This window comes from Chiloscyllium plagiosum, chromosome 35, assembly GCF_004010195.1.
Source record: "Chiloscyllium plagiosum isolate BGI_BamShark_2017 chromosome 35, ASM401019v2, whole genome shotgun sequence".
In the NCBI taxonomy this organism is placed as follows: Eukaryota; Metazoa; Chordata; class Chondrichthyes; order Orectolobiformes; family Hemiscylliidae; genus Chiloscyllium; species Chiloscyllium plagiosum.
In genome coordinates, this window is record NC_057744.1 from 20,501,996 (window position 1) to 20,516,793 (window position 14,798).

Genomic DNA, 14,798 nt, shown 5'->3' on the forward strand with positions numbered 1-14,798 from the left:
CTGTTTTAACTTTGAAGAGTGGAGTAAAGGAGATTTGAGATAAAATGGTTCTTCAACCAGCAATAACCTTTTTTAAAAAAAAAAATTATTTTTAAAGACATTTCCAGGGTGCTTTGGAGGCAATTTGTAGCTTGATGTTGAGTATAAGGAGCTAAGTGATTTGAACCTTGCTAATAAGTTTCATGAAGTGGAGTGGACAAACGGCAAAGGTTTAGAGGGAAATCAAACTCTGGACTTAAATTGAACTGACAGAGAATATTCGGCTATTTACTAAGACCAGTTTCTCAATTATATTAGTTGTTTTGTGCAGATTTGTAACGCTACCTCCAATTGCTTTACACTTTAAGGCATTGAGGTTAAAGGTGAGACAGAGCAGCAAAGAAGGAAAGGAAGCAAATTCTGCATTCTGTACCCCACTACCTGATCCATATGGGGAAAGGATACCTGAGTGAGAATCAGCCAGTTCAAGAGCATGACCCAAGGCAAAAAATCGTGGAAATGACCAGCTGCTGGTTATCAAGAGGTCCTTTTTAAATTAGAATGAAGAGATTTAAGGTTAAGTTATGAGCAACAGGGGACTTTGAGCTGCTGAGCACCAGAATTAATTCAGGGTGTGAATATCCTGCAGGCTTGTGAAGCTGTACATTTCAAAGGGACAGGCCATAGAGCAATTTGAGAAATTTTGAGACTTGAGGCCTTTTTGTTTCCCTGGTTAAGTGATCAGTATAGGGATTACCAACAGAAGTTGGGACACTGGCAAAAGTGTTTAGGATGACCTTAAATCCCCTGTGTGTAGAATGCAACAAACAGGGTGAGATTATAATAATTAGTTTCTGTTCCCTTCTATAAGTTTCCATTCATCATGGTTTGCTTGTCTTTTTGTTACAATGGGAACTATTTAATCTGATTTTGATTATTTGAGTACGTGGCTTGCTAAGCCTGCTCTGTGATTATGGGCAGAGCTAATCTTGGGTGTCAACCTCACTTTCCTGCAGTTTTGCAATAATCCCTTAATTCCATGTGAGACCTAAGAATCTGTCCATTCAAAGCATAAATGTACTCACTGGTGATTCCATGACCTTCTGGCACTGAGAATTCCAAAGACTCAAATTTAACTGCATTTTTAAATGTTCTGTTCCACTAAGCCCTAAGACTGAAAAATGTGCCACTTCTGTCCACAATGTAGACTCACCAAAAGTGTCCTGGAAACTTGCCTGCTCAGAAGTGTATTGGGTTGGTCAAGTCTAATATAAAGTCAATGTGAATGAAATTTGTGGCAGCAGTTGACTTTAGGTAGGGACAGCATTAGGTACTGTTAGAGGTGGTAGCTTATGGGTGCACAAGGTGCTTAAACTCATCTTTACACCAAAAGCAATCCAAGCTAGCCTCAGTCAGTTCATGAAGAGACAGGAATCAGTCATGGAGGAGCAAGCTACCCATGGTCTCAAAATCTTGCTTTAGAACTTCATAATATTTAATTGGGGGAGGTGATGGCCTAGTGGGAATATGACTGCACTGTTAGCCAGGAACCTAGGTAATGATCTGGGGACCCATATCTGAATGCCACCAGGGTAGATAGTGGAATTTGAATTCAAAATTTTTTTAAAAATCTGGAATTAAGAGCCTAATGATATGTATGAAATTGTGGATGCTTGTTGTAAAAATCCACCTCTTTCACTAATACCTTTGGGGGGGCTAAGCTGCCATCCTTACCTGGTCTAACCTACATGTGACTCCAGACCCACAGCAATGTGGCTGAATCTTAACTGCCCTCTGGGCAATTAGGGATGGGCAATAAATGCTGGCTTGGCCAGCATTGCCCTCATTCTGTGAATGAATTTATCTGCATTTTAAAAATATTCAGTTTATGCAGCATTGGGTGTGGAAGAGATGTGATGAGAGATGCTGCTGGGTTGAAAGGGGAGGGTGAATGAATGGGCTTGCGATGGAAGTATTTTGCGAGATGTTACTATGACAACGGTGGGTGTGGTTCTGAGGACAAGGGGCTGGTCTCCAGAAATCTGAGCTTCACCCTCGGCTGTCGGGAGGTGAGTGCAGGGAGGGAGTTTTCAAGTTGCTGCTGATCGGGAGTTCGTCCCCGGCCGAGAGGGAGGGTCTATCAGCTGCCGGACCGTGTGAGCCTCTTCCCCTGGCCTGAGGTTCGGGTGGGAGGGATAGGTCGCTGAGCTTCTCTCGGTGTCCTCCAGTGCCCCGGGACCACCTCTAGCTTCACCAAAAACACCAGTACATGTACAAACTCGCTTGTCAGCTCAGCTGATAGGAGAAATCACATTCGACATGAAACATTACTGCAGGGATCAGTTGCCACGTTGGCAACTTTCTGGATTCATTTCCAGAAACAGAAGTAAAACTGCACCAGTTCTGGCAGCTTGCCAAGTCCTAATGTTGCATAAATTTCCACGTCTGCAACGCCTTTTTTTCCCCAGTGACTTTGTTGTCGTCTTTACTGGGTTATTTAGGATACGGTATTACTATTTAAATGGACGACTTTCAGGTGCATTTTACAAATATGAAGACTTCTATTTATTATTCATGCCAATTAATTACTTTTTTTGAATGGAATGGGAATCTCAGGTGAACTCCCTACTGCTATTAAAATAATTCTACATTAACTCTACTTGTGGACTTGGAAATATTTAAACGTTGCTTGTGTCATTTTGTACGATTATCTCAAGTTTCTCTTCTGTGTCTTTCTTGACATTTTCCTGTTATCTGATACGAATTCATGTGAAATCCAAATTTCTGGAAACGTTCAGCAGGACTGGCATTTTCTGTGACCAGCAAAACGAAAACTCAACTTGACTTCAATGGTGAGGAAATTTCTAACAATAATTAGGCATTTGATAAGGTTCCCCATGGTAGGCTCATTCATAAAGTTAGGAAGTATGGGATACAGGGAGATTTGGCTATCTGGATTCAGAATTGGTTGGCTGACAGAAGGCAGAGAGTGGTTGTAGATGGGAAGTATTCTACCTGGAGGTGAGTGTTGAGTGAGGTACAACAGGGCTCTGTTCTTGGGCCTCTGCTCTTTGTAGTTTTTATAAATGACTTGGATGCGGAGGTTGAGGGGTGGGTTAGTAAATTTGCAGATGACACTGAGGTTGGAGGTTCGTCGATAGTATAGGGGGCTACTGCAGGCTGCAACGCGACATAGACAGGATGCAGAGCTGGGCTGAGAAATGGCAAATGGAGTTCAACCTGGATAAATGCAAAGTGATGCATTTTGGAAGGTTGAACTCGAATGCTGAATATAGGATTAAAGACAAGATTCTTGGCAGTGTGGAGGAACAGAGGGATTTGGGTGTCAGTACACAGATCCCTCAAAGTTGCCACCCAACTGGATAAGGTTGTTAAGAAAGCATATGGTGTTTTGGCTTTCATTAACAGAGGGATCGAGTTTAAGAGTCGCAAGGTTTTGCTGCAGCTCTACAAGTCCCTGGTGAGACCACACTTGGAATATTGTATCCAGTTCTGGTCGCCCTACTATAGGAAAGATGCAGAGGCTTTGGAGAGGGTGCAAAGAAGGTTTACTAGGATGCTGCCTTGGCTGGAGGGCTTGCCTTATGAAGAAAGGTTGAATAAGCTCAGACTTTTCTCTCTGGAGAGAAGGAGGAAGAGAGGAGACCTGATTGAGGTGTACAAAATAAAGAGAGGAATAGATAGAATCAATAGCTAAAGACTTTTCCCCAGGGCAGGATTGACTGGTACGAGAAGTCATAGTTTGAAGATATTAGGAGGAAGGTATAAAGGAAACGTCAGAGGTAGGTTCTTTATGCAGAGAGTTGTGAATGCATGGAATGCATTGCCAGCTGTGGTGGTGGAAGCAGAGTCATTGGGGACATTCAAGCGACTGCTGGACATGCACATGGATAGCAGTAAGTTGAAGGGTGTGCAAGTTAAGTTACTATATTTGACATGAGGATTAAATCTCGGCACAACATTGTGGGCCAAAGGGCCTGTTCTGTGCTGTACTTTTCTATGTTCTATAATTGGGGACAAAATTAATATACAAATGGAGAAAAACAGGTTAATTAAGGAAAGTCAGCAGGAATTTCTTAAGGGAAAATTATGTTTAACTTTCTTTTTTGAAGAGATCAGAAAGAATTACAAGGAAATAATGCTGCTATTGTGTGTATCGTCTTTCAAAAGGCATTTGATATAGTGCTAAATGACAAGTGCTTGAGCAAAGTTGTAGCCATGAAATAAAATAGGCAGCAGCAAGATGGCTGAGTGATAGGAATTAGAGACTAGTACTTAATGGATATTCTTCGGGTTAGAGGGAAGCTTTTAGTGGAATTCACGCAAAGGGCCAGTGTTGGAAACAACATTCCCTCTTGGCTGTGCAACTGCTGGGAAGCTCTATGGATGTCGATCAACTTGCTAAAGCATGGTTTCAGCGTCCATAAGCTTCAGCTGTGCATGAACCTTGAAGGACTGCGCAGCAGCAAGAAAAGTTGCAGGAACAGCGATTGGAACCCTTGATTTTCCTGATTTATACTCGTGGCCTAGATCTCAGTACAGTTCCAACAATTGCAAAATGTGAGGAGATTGTTTAGAAATCGAAAACAGCATAGACATGGAATTGGTGAACAAGTGGCAGTTAAAGTCATGAGAAATGTGAAGTGATTAATTTTGATAGGAAAAATGTTGTGAGACAATAAATTAAAGTATGCGAGAGGTGTGGTGAAAAGGTTGTGAAGGTATTGTAATGGTGTAGAAGAGATTCACAAAAACCATTCAGGGATGAAGAACTTCAGCTAAAGTTGAAAAAGCCAAGACTATGATCCTTAGAGAAGAGATGATTTGAGCTGAGGTATTCTAAATCGTGAGGGGTCAACAGAGATGATGGGGATAAATTGTCTCAACTCATGAAAGGATGAAGAACAACAGGACACAGATTTAAAGCAATTGGCAAAGGAAGTAAAAGCAATATGAGAAAAAGCTTTTTCATGCAGTGAGTGGATAAAGTCTGGAATGCAATGTCTAAAAGTGTAATGGAGACAAGTTCAATCAAGGCTCAATTAGAGACCTGTTGCAAACACAATGGGCCAAATGACCTTTTTGTGCACTTGTAACAATAATGTGATTCTAAAAGTTAATATACTGACTTTTCAGTGAAGCTTTTGGTCAGCTGCTGTGAACTTTCACTTTAGCTCAGTGTCAAAAGTATTTGTTGATGACTAGTTAAGCATCCAGAGATGTTTTACTGTGGTAAAATTACTAGTTAATACAAGTAGTTGTTCTGAAACAAATAGTGAAAGAATGAGACAATAGTCACTGACAAAGACCGTCGAAATATACCAATCACAAGATATCCTAAGCTGGAGAGATGTACTGAGTAAGGTGCTACAGGAATCAGCGCTGGACCTTCATTATTAATTTGTGGAAATAACTTGATTCAGAAAAAGGAAATGGTATTCATTAAAATTCACAGAAGACACTCAGCTGGAGCAGGTGGACAACTGAGGCATCCATTGAATGAAAGAAGCACATAGATAACATTGACAAGTAAGCAGAGCAATCATAGATAAAATTTGGTGAACTATTTCATCTTGGCTGAAAGAATGGGAGACACATTCAAATGATAATGAACATAAAAGGAGAAAGTCTGAAAGAGATCTGGAAGCAATGCCCTATTTGACATGTGTAGTTATTTGCAGAACCACAACAAATACAAATAATGATGAGCAATACTATCAAATTAGTAAATTTATGTAAGGAGCAAAGATTAATAGTTGAATCACATGGAAAAGTAAAGACAAGGGAGGTCACCATTCCATTTTGTTTATTCTCTCATAACTGAATTACAAAAATTGTAAGGTAGATAAGTGTAGATGGTAGGGAGATGAGGCCATATAAACTCGTTTAAGAATGAAGAGAACATCAAAAATATAAATGCATTAATTTTAGTCAAATATTTGTTGAACACAAGGGTTCATGGGCACAAAAGCAAAAGGCAAGATCAAGACTTTGTATCTGGAACCACTTTATCACACGAAGCATGATTCACACCTGTGCCGGCATTCAGGCTAGTGTGTGCAGAAGAAAACTCAAGAATTAATCAAGATTTATTTTGATGATGTGACTTCAGTAGTCATAGGTTTATATGAAAGATTTGATGTGTTTGGATAAAATGGCTTCACACCTATGTAGTATCTGTTCAGCTGTAACTATTATTATTTCCATTATGATTTTCTTCCTCTTCTTTTGGGAGAGAATGGCTCCAGTTCAAGCCAGTTGATGCCAGTACTGCTTCAGTGTCTCACCCAAGTGACTTATTCAAATGTGAACATAGTGAGCAGGCAAACTAGTAAGCCATCAGGATGATCACAGCCTGATCCTATTGTTATCCAATGTTCAAACTCCCCTCATTAAGAGTCCAAAATATTTAAGCCTCTCTATTGAACAATTGCTTTAAGAGACATCATTGCTTAGAGAACTAAGAGCTCCTGTTGCTTAGATCGTATACATAGTTATCTGTAAATGCAAGTTGTGATCTGAGTTGTTAAATCTGAATGAGATATTAAAATAAACCGAACCAATGCCACCTAATTTACTTATTACAATTAAGCGGAAATATGATAATATGCAACCATGTAATTGGTTTATTTTTTGAAGTAATCTAATATTATAAAGAGAAAGCACATGATTGACTTGAAAGTTCAACACAATCTGGTGCCTTACAGTCTGGAAACCTTTGAGGTTCAACATAGGTTGCTGACCTTCCTTAATGCAGATGTATTGACACTTAAAAAAACAGCAATGGTTTAAGAAAACAGCACACCTTCTAAAGGCAATCATTGATCGAGGTTAAATGCTGGCTTGGTCAGTGAAGCCCACATTCCCAAATTAATTTATTAAAAAATGGACCAGAGTGGGTTAATCAAGTTCAGAAAGAGCAGTGGCAAGGGTGCCTCACTATCCTGCAACAGGAAAAGGAACAACTGTGAGATTTCTGTTGATGTTCTCTTTATCTTTTTCTGATCAAACAATTGACGAACATTCGCTGTCTGGGCCTACACAAATAGAGTAGTTTCTTTGGAGGTCTACATCTGTTGATCCATACCCGGGCATGAGAAGAAAGCCATCCAAGAAAAAACAAGATAAACAAATCTCTGTAATAATTAATCCCTCTGCTGAAAGTGCTAATTCCAAACATTCCAGTGATTCATTTAGTCAAAAGCTTCGAGCTGTATTTCAGACCAAATTGTAACTTTACAAAATCTGAAGTTGCTTTGGAAGCTTAAATGTTTGTTTTCCTCTCCCAATAGTGAGTGAACCATGACTTCACCAGCTATTGCCTCTTTAAGGTGGGGTGAAATGAAGGTTGAGGGCAGTGATACTCGATACAAAGATTGTAAAGTCTGGCCAGGAGGAAACCGAACATGGGACTGGAGAGAGACAGGAACTCGTGTGAGTAAAGATTTACTCAAAACTGTTGAAAGTCATAGTAATCCAGCAAACTGTAGTTTAAAACAATATCATTTGTACATATTGTCTGCCGTTGGATTGCATGAAAGGATGTTGTCTACAGTGAGAAGGGTTTTGTGTAGTACAGTGTGTGCTGTGAACATTGATCCATAGAGTTCTTCTATCAATTCCTTGTTCTGATGTTGTAGTATTTGCAGTCGAATGATTTACTTTAAATTCAAGAAAATTCCTATCAAACAAAAACAACAACAAAAAATGAATACACTAAAATAGAAACTAGTTCTGAAGAAGGATCACTGGACTCAAAATGTTAACTTTGCTTTCTCTTCATAGATGCTGCTGGACCTGCTGAGTTTTCTGGAGCTTTTTTGTTTTTATAACATGAACACAATCTTCAGCCTAAACTAGTGCTTCATAAAGCTTTTCACACTGTGATGCCATTTCAAGACTTGACAATTGTCATGGCCCCTCAGTAAGAATTAGGAACTGGAAGGGGGACTGCAAGACTGAGATCACAGCTGTAATCGCTTGGTCGAAGCTCTAAGATGGCCATTGCTGTCTCAAGAGCTCAACCTCAAAACTTCAGCTCACAATCCCACATAGTGTCCTGATCCCCACTTTGGGACTCTGAACCTAAACAATAGATACTCGATAAACAGCATTAAACTGTTGTATTTAACGTTTAAAGGAGATACTTGCAACAATACATAAGTGCATGGCAGAAATAATATTGATGCATATCAATGTATTCTTTATATTTAAAGCTCTTTAGTTACACTACTTTCATCCTTTTTTCGACACTGTCACTGAAATGCATTTTGCCTATTATTTTTTTCCTTGTACGTGTATGTTTTCATCTGTACAGTATGGTGACATTCTGTATGTCTTTCAGATATAAAAAAATTCTATGAATTCAAGTGTTTGGTTGAAATATATCTGTGGTGTCTATGACCATTTTCTTTCCTGATTATACTTTGTTGGAAAATTTTACCGGAGAAACCAGAACACTTTAATTACCCTTGTGAATCCAGATTTTTAAAAATGGTAATCGAATGGTCTCCTTTGTGGTCAAGTGCATGTGCTAAGAATTGCTGCCATGTTGAGTTTTAGCACTTCTATATAGGGCCTGACCTATAGCCAATTAGCACATTGGCTCCTTTTAGCTGAAATGAGCCCTAATGGTTGAATTCTCAAAGTATATTCCAAGAGTTTATTTGTGTGACTCGTTTCTGTACGGCTTATCTCTGGAGACCAAAATATTGTAGAATGGGACATGTACAATATTTTAATGGGAAGGCTTCTGAGCTTTGAGGCTTTCAACAATCACTGCACCTATCATTCAAAACTACCAGCTGAAGAGAAGTTAATAAGCCCTGAAAACCCTTAGTGAATAAAAAAAAAGTTTCTGATTTTGTGGAATTGTAGTTTGTGCTTTAAGTCTTGACCCCATGTTTTTACAGCATACACCTGGAATTCAACCAGCTGATGTTAATGAAATTGTTAACAAAGGTATTCAGACACTAGTAATTGGAAGGGGAATGGACGAAGCATTGCAAGTAAGTATTGTGTATTTTCAGAGAATTATAAGTTTTGAATAAAAGACTCATTAAGCTTCACTTGCTGTTGGTTTTGAGGTCATTGTCTTTTTTTGAGATGTATTTTCTTCTTCACAGTCCATTCATGAGTCAATTTTTTTCAGATTTGGATATAAAGGTGACTCATTGACAATCATGCTTATATGAAGTGTGTGTACAGAATTTGTGTGTGTGTGTATACATACAGAATTTATCTGAGAGGCACGACTGTCAGTTTTAAAATTCACTTATGGGACATCAGAAAGGCCAATGTTTATTATCTAACACTTGCTTTTGAGAAGATTATAGCAAGCTGATTTCTTAAATCTCTGCAGCTCATTTGGTTCTAAATACCGCAACAAAGCTAATTCAGCTCTTCTGCTTTTGCTGCTACAATTGGATAGCTTCCTACATCATTTTAGAGAGCTGTTCAGATTCAACCACGTTGTTGTGGGATCTGAATCTGTGTCTCCAGAGAATTAAACTATTAGTCTAGTAACATCACCACTACAATATCCATTCCTTTATTATTAACTTTAAGTTACCATAAAGTTCTATACAAGTATCCATTTGAGAATCTTCATAGAGCAAGTTTGCTGCTACAGGAAATTAGCCAGAAATTCCTCTGACTCCCTTTGGAATGCTATGGTAAACCAAGAAGCATCAGACTGCTGATCACTAGTTATAATAAAGAAGGCCCTGAGATTAAAATATCAAAAGATATGTCAGATCACGCTCATCCAATCCAACATCTTGCACTACATTACTGAATATATAATGATGCTAGTAATGTAGGCCTCAGCAGCGACTGACTCCCCTTGTGTCAGAACATTCGGGGTTTAGGCTCCACTACAAAGTAAATATGTAATCACAGCTGGGGCCCTCTTGTGCAGTGGTAGCATCTGAGTTCAAGTTCCATCTGCTCCCGAAATGTATAATAACATCTCTGAACAGGTTGATTAGAAAAATAGGTTGAATAAAAAATTCTAATCACAGCTGACAGTTCAGTCCGGTACTTGGGAAATGCTGCCTTTTCAAGTTTTCAGCTTGTTAAATCAAATGTTACCAGTTTTTTAAAAAGTCGAGTGAATTTGACCTTTCATCAAGTTAAATTTACTAACATCTCGAGATTATGAATTGGGGGTTTTAGAGCACCAGAAGAGGTTATTTGATTCATTATATCCATGCTGGCCCTCACCTAGACCAACTCAAGTTGTTCTGTTTCCCTACCTTTCCCTGTACTCCTACTTTTTTTTTTCCTCATCAGGTGCTTGTCAAATTCTCTTTTCAACATCCCCACTGTAGTTGCTTCAACCCTATTCTCATTACAGGAACTATTCACTGCATTTAGAAAATATCATGGTGGTTACTTTTTTGATCTTGTGCTGGGAGTTATTAGTTGCCATCACTTTACTATCACATGGAATTTAAATGGAATATGAATAGATTTTCCAGACGGCATCCAATGTTTTTAAAAAAGTGCTACTTTGGAAATGAGTGTACTAGTCATCCTGGAGCTCGCATTTAAGTTGTACAATTCAAGTCAGACCAGTATGCATCATTTTTTTTTAAGTTACCCATTTGTGAAACGGCTATCAATTGATTTGTTATGGATTCAGATTTGATCCAAATCAGTAATGAGCACAGTTTCTTTCATTGAAGAGGCATCATGGAAATCTAACTTGCAATGTTGATTTTAGGTGCCTGAAGCAACTCTGTCCTTCATCAGAAGTAAGGGTATTGATCCTGTGGTTCTCCAAACAGAGAAAGCTGTGCAGCAGTACAACAAACTAGTGAAGGAAGGTGTTGCCGTTGGAGGAATTTTCCATTCAACCTGCTGAAGCATCCAAGGACTACAGGAGAATATTTTGTTCTGTTTTAGGTGGTAGTTTTAGCACTCTGTTATGATACTTCATGCACAATACAAAAGCACATTACTTTTCAGAACACAAACTTTGAGTTAGAACAGATTTTGAAAACGATGTAAACAATTAACACTATCCAGTGGCTTACTTTTGCAACTAAAATGATTATTTGGACTACAATAAGCCAATGCTTGAATTTTTCCCCTGTTTGAATGAATAATAAATGTTCCTTGCTACTTCTAACTAATGTTTATGTTGAACTCCATTGTGTATCAGCGCTTGTCTTGGATGTCACATGCATTGGCTTATTCAGTGTTTTGAACGTTATTATTGAGTATTATTTATCTTGTTTATATGTAGCCCAGAATTGTGTGCACTAGATATTTATCTCTTTGATTAGAATTGACTCTGGGCAAAGGAGTTAATGATAAGACCTAAATACCTTTGCTGCAACCTACTGATAATGTGAAAGTCAACAGATCCAACCACATTTTAACTGTCTCCATCAGTAAGCACCAGCTGTAACTATGATAACTTTGGCACATCTGTCCTGAAGGTTATTAGAGTATCAAGAAGACAAAACCCTTGCAAAGTAACCATAACAGAAATGCTTCATAAGCAATACAGCAGTCCTGGACAGAACATCATTACACTTCCCACGAGTCACGTTTCACAATCGCACATATACTTTATTCCAAGTATTTTATAGAATCATAGGATGGTTGTAGCACAAAAGGAGGTCATTTGGGTTGTTGAATCCATGCAATCTTTTCACCAGTTACACGAATGACTTCTCAAATATCACAGCTTGAAGGATTTGGAGATTCATACAACACTGTGCAAGGTATATTGTCACTGTGCTCTCAGTCCACATCAGTTTGTTTAACATTTCCACAATAAAGTTTGCTGCAAAAATTGTTGACAAATGACATCTCATATGGGCTGCTGGGTAATCTTTAACAAACAACCTTATTTAAATTAATTTCTCAATTACAAAGATATGTCTGGTGCTGCATTTAAAGAAGTTATTGAGCACATTAATTGTCTAATGGTAATAGGAGAAAGCTGAAATAAATTCTAAAGGATTCATTAGAGTAGAAGAAATCGGTGCATTCTAAAAATGTTTGACCTATAATTTGAAAAGACTAACCTATAGAGCATATTCAAATAAATTTTAGTTTCAAGATGCTTTGACATTGACTCACCAAGCCTGGTGTAATTGAGGTAACGCCATGACCTAAGTTATTTTCTGGGAAGCCACTTGTAATTTGGAAAGTAATGAATCAACTAAAATATAAGTGTTCCCATCAGTAGCACCAGCTGTAGCCATAACAACTTATTTGCTACAACTGCCCGTAAGGAATCTGGAACATCTAGCGAACAGAAAACCTTCACGCAGTAGCTGAATATAATATTCCAGCAAGGAAATATCATTCTGGTTTTACTGGGTGTGATTTGTAAATTTGCTGCCATTAAAAAAAACAAGATTCAGAAATCTACTTTTCCAATTGAGTAAAAATTGAAAAGTTTCCTGTTACTTGTATTCGGAACACTTGCAGGTCTGACTGCAATGATTCAATTGCTCTTGAATGATTTTTTTTACAAACAGTGTTACCCCAATCTGGCTAAAGGTGACCTTGGATTAGTAAAGTGGAGATGCTTTTCAACATTTGAAAGATTTAATCAGCTAATTACAATACAACAAATATAAGTTTCAGAACAGGATTATTACAGCCCATCAAGCTTGCTCTGCCATTCAATAGAATTATGTTTAATTTACATTTTTAACTTCATTTTCTTGCCTGCAATCCATATCCTTTGTTCCTCTGAACAAAATTCGGACTATCTCAGCCTTAAATATCTTAATAGTGGAGCCCCTGAGGTAGAAAATTTCAAAGATTCATAACCCTCAAAAGACATGTCTCCTTAGCCCAGTACTATGTTATCCTAAGTTACCTTAAGTTATCCTCCTTGTCCTGAGATGCAGCAACCAGTCAATGGCTACCCTGTCAAATCTTGTCAAAACCTGAATGGTTCAATGCATTGCCGGAAAGTAAGATAATCTAAATGGCCTAGAATGTGCCTTTATCTTCTACCAGAACTTGAATAGGGTTATTTCAACTCATGTTCTGATTTACACAGTAAAGATTTACTGAAAAAAATAAATTGCTGAACAAGTTAAAAAAAAACCTGTTTGCAATCTATCCCGATGGCAATGTGGCATTCTTTTTTTTTACAGAAAACCAAAAAGAACAGCTATAGACACTTTGTTTCCACAACCTAGAAAGAAGCCACCCACTGATTAAAGTCCTCCTGGTCTCAACCTAAATAAGTACATACAGGCCATCCTTTAAAATGCAGTCACTTTAGTTTAGTACCAGAGGACTGGAGGATTGCGAATATTGCACCTTTGTTCAAGAAGGGCAGTAAAGATGACCCAGGTATAATTATAGACCAGCATCTGCAGTCCTCACTTTCTCCTTATAGACCAGTGAGCCTTACGTCTGTTGTAGGAAAAGTTTTGGAAAGAAGAGATGGGATTTATAAAAATCTAGCAAGCCACAATTTGATTTCAGATAGTCAACATGATTTCATCAAGGGCAGGTCGTGTCTCACAAACCTCCTTGAGTTTTTTGAGAAGGTGACCAAGCAGGTGGATGAGGGTAAGGCAGTTGATGTGGTGTACATAGACTTCAGTAAGGTCTTTGATAAGGTTCCAGGTGGTAGGCTGTTGGAGAAAATGCAGAGGCATGGGATTAAGGGTGATTTAGCAGATTGGATTAGAAACTGGCTTTCTGTAAGAAGGCAGCGAGTGGTGGTTGATGGAAAATATTCAGCCTGGAGTCCGGTTACTAGTGGTGTGCGATAGGGATCTGTTTGGGACCACTGCTGTTTGTCAGTTTTATAAATGACTTCAATGCATACATAGGTGGATTGGTTAGTATGTTTGTAGATGACAATAAAGTCGGTGGAGTAGTGGACAGTTTGGAAGAATGTGGCAGGTTGCAAGGAGACTTGGATAAACAGCAGAATTGGGCTGAGAGATGCAAATAGAGTTTGATACAGATAAATGTGAGGTGATTCACTTTGGAAAGAATAACAGGAAGGCAGAATACTGGATCAATGGAAAGATTCTTGGTAGTGTGGATATGCAGAGGGATCTTGCAGTCCATGTACATAGATCCCTGGAAGTTGCCACCCAGGTTGATAATGCTGTTCAGAAGGCATACAGTGTGTTAGTTTTATTGGTAGAGAGATTGAGTTCCAGAGCCGTAATGTCATTGTGCAACAATACAAAACAGTACTGCGGCCGCATTTGGAATATTGTGTGCAGTTCTGGTTGCCCCATTACAGGGAGGATGTGTTCGCATTGGAAAAGGTGTAGAGGAGATTTACCAGGATGTTACCTGGTTTGGAGGGAAGGTCTTATGAGGAAAGGTTGAGGGACTTGGGTCTGTTCTCATTGGAAAGAAGAAGGCTAAGAGGGGATTTGATAGAGACATACAAGGTGATCAAAGGATTAGATAGGGTAGACGGTGAAAGTCTTTTTCCTAGGATGATGACATCAGCTTGTACGAGGGGCATAGCAACAAATTGAGGGGTGATAGATTTAAGACAGATGTCAGAGGCATGTTCTCAGAGAGTGGTAAGGGCGTGGTTTGCCCTGCCTGCCAATGTAGTTAACTCAGCAATATTAGTGAGATTTAAACAATCCTTAGATGAGCACATGGATGATGGTCAGATAAGGTAGGGGGATAGTCTTAAATTAGTTCACAGGTCGGCGAAACATCGAGGGCCGAAGGCCATGTTCTGCGCTGTATTATTTATGTTCTTGTAACTGAGGATCCTGATCCCTGGTCCCATTCTATAAAATTTCCTCTTCACCCTCTCCATGACATTGACATTT

At 38.8% G+C, this 14,798-nt stretch overlaps 1 protein-coding gene across 3 annotated transcripts; it reads left to right on the top strand.

Annotated features, from left to right (window-relative positions):
• Positions 1 to 1,970: 1,970 nt before the first annotated feature.
• On the top strand, positions 1,971 to 11,159 carry LOC122540690 (mth938 domain-containing protein-like). Of its 3 annotated transcripts, none has more exons than XM_043676772.1 (5): positions 2,001 to 2,048; positions 2,778 to 2,831; positions 7,293 to 7,434; positions 8,913 to 9,008; positions 10,727 to 11,159. In XM_043676772.1, the coding sequence occupies exons 3-5, from the start codon at positions 7,303 to 7,305 to the stop codon at positions 10,865 to 10,867; spliced, it is 369 nt and encodes a 122-aa protein (XP_043532707.1). In that variant the 5' UTR covers positions 2,001 to 2,048; positions 2,778 to 2,831; positions 7,293 to 7,302; the 3' UTR covers positions 10,868 to 11,159. The 3 variants fall into 3 exon arrangements, with proteins under 3 accessions (XP_043532710.1, XP_043532707.1, XP_043532709.1); XM_043676774.1 differs by having other exon boundaries at positions 2,007 to 2,048; positions 2,781 to 2,831; XM_043676775.1 differs by lacking the exon at positions 2,778 to 2,831 and having other exon boundaries at positions 1,971 to 2,048.
• Positions 11,160 to 14,798: the final 3,639 nt, after the last annotated feature.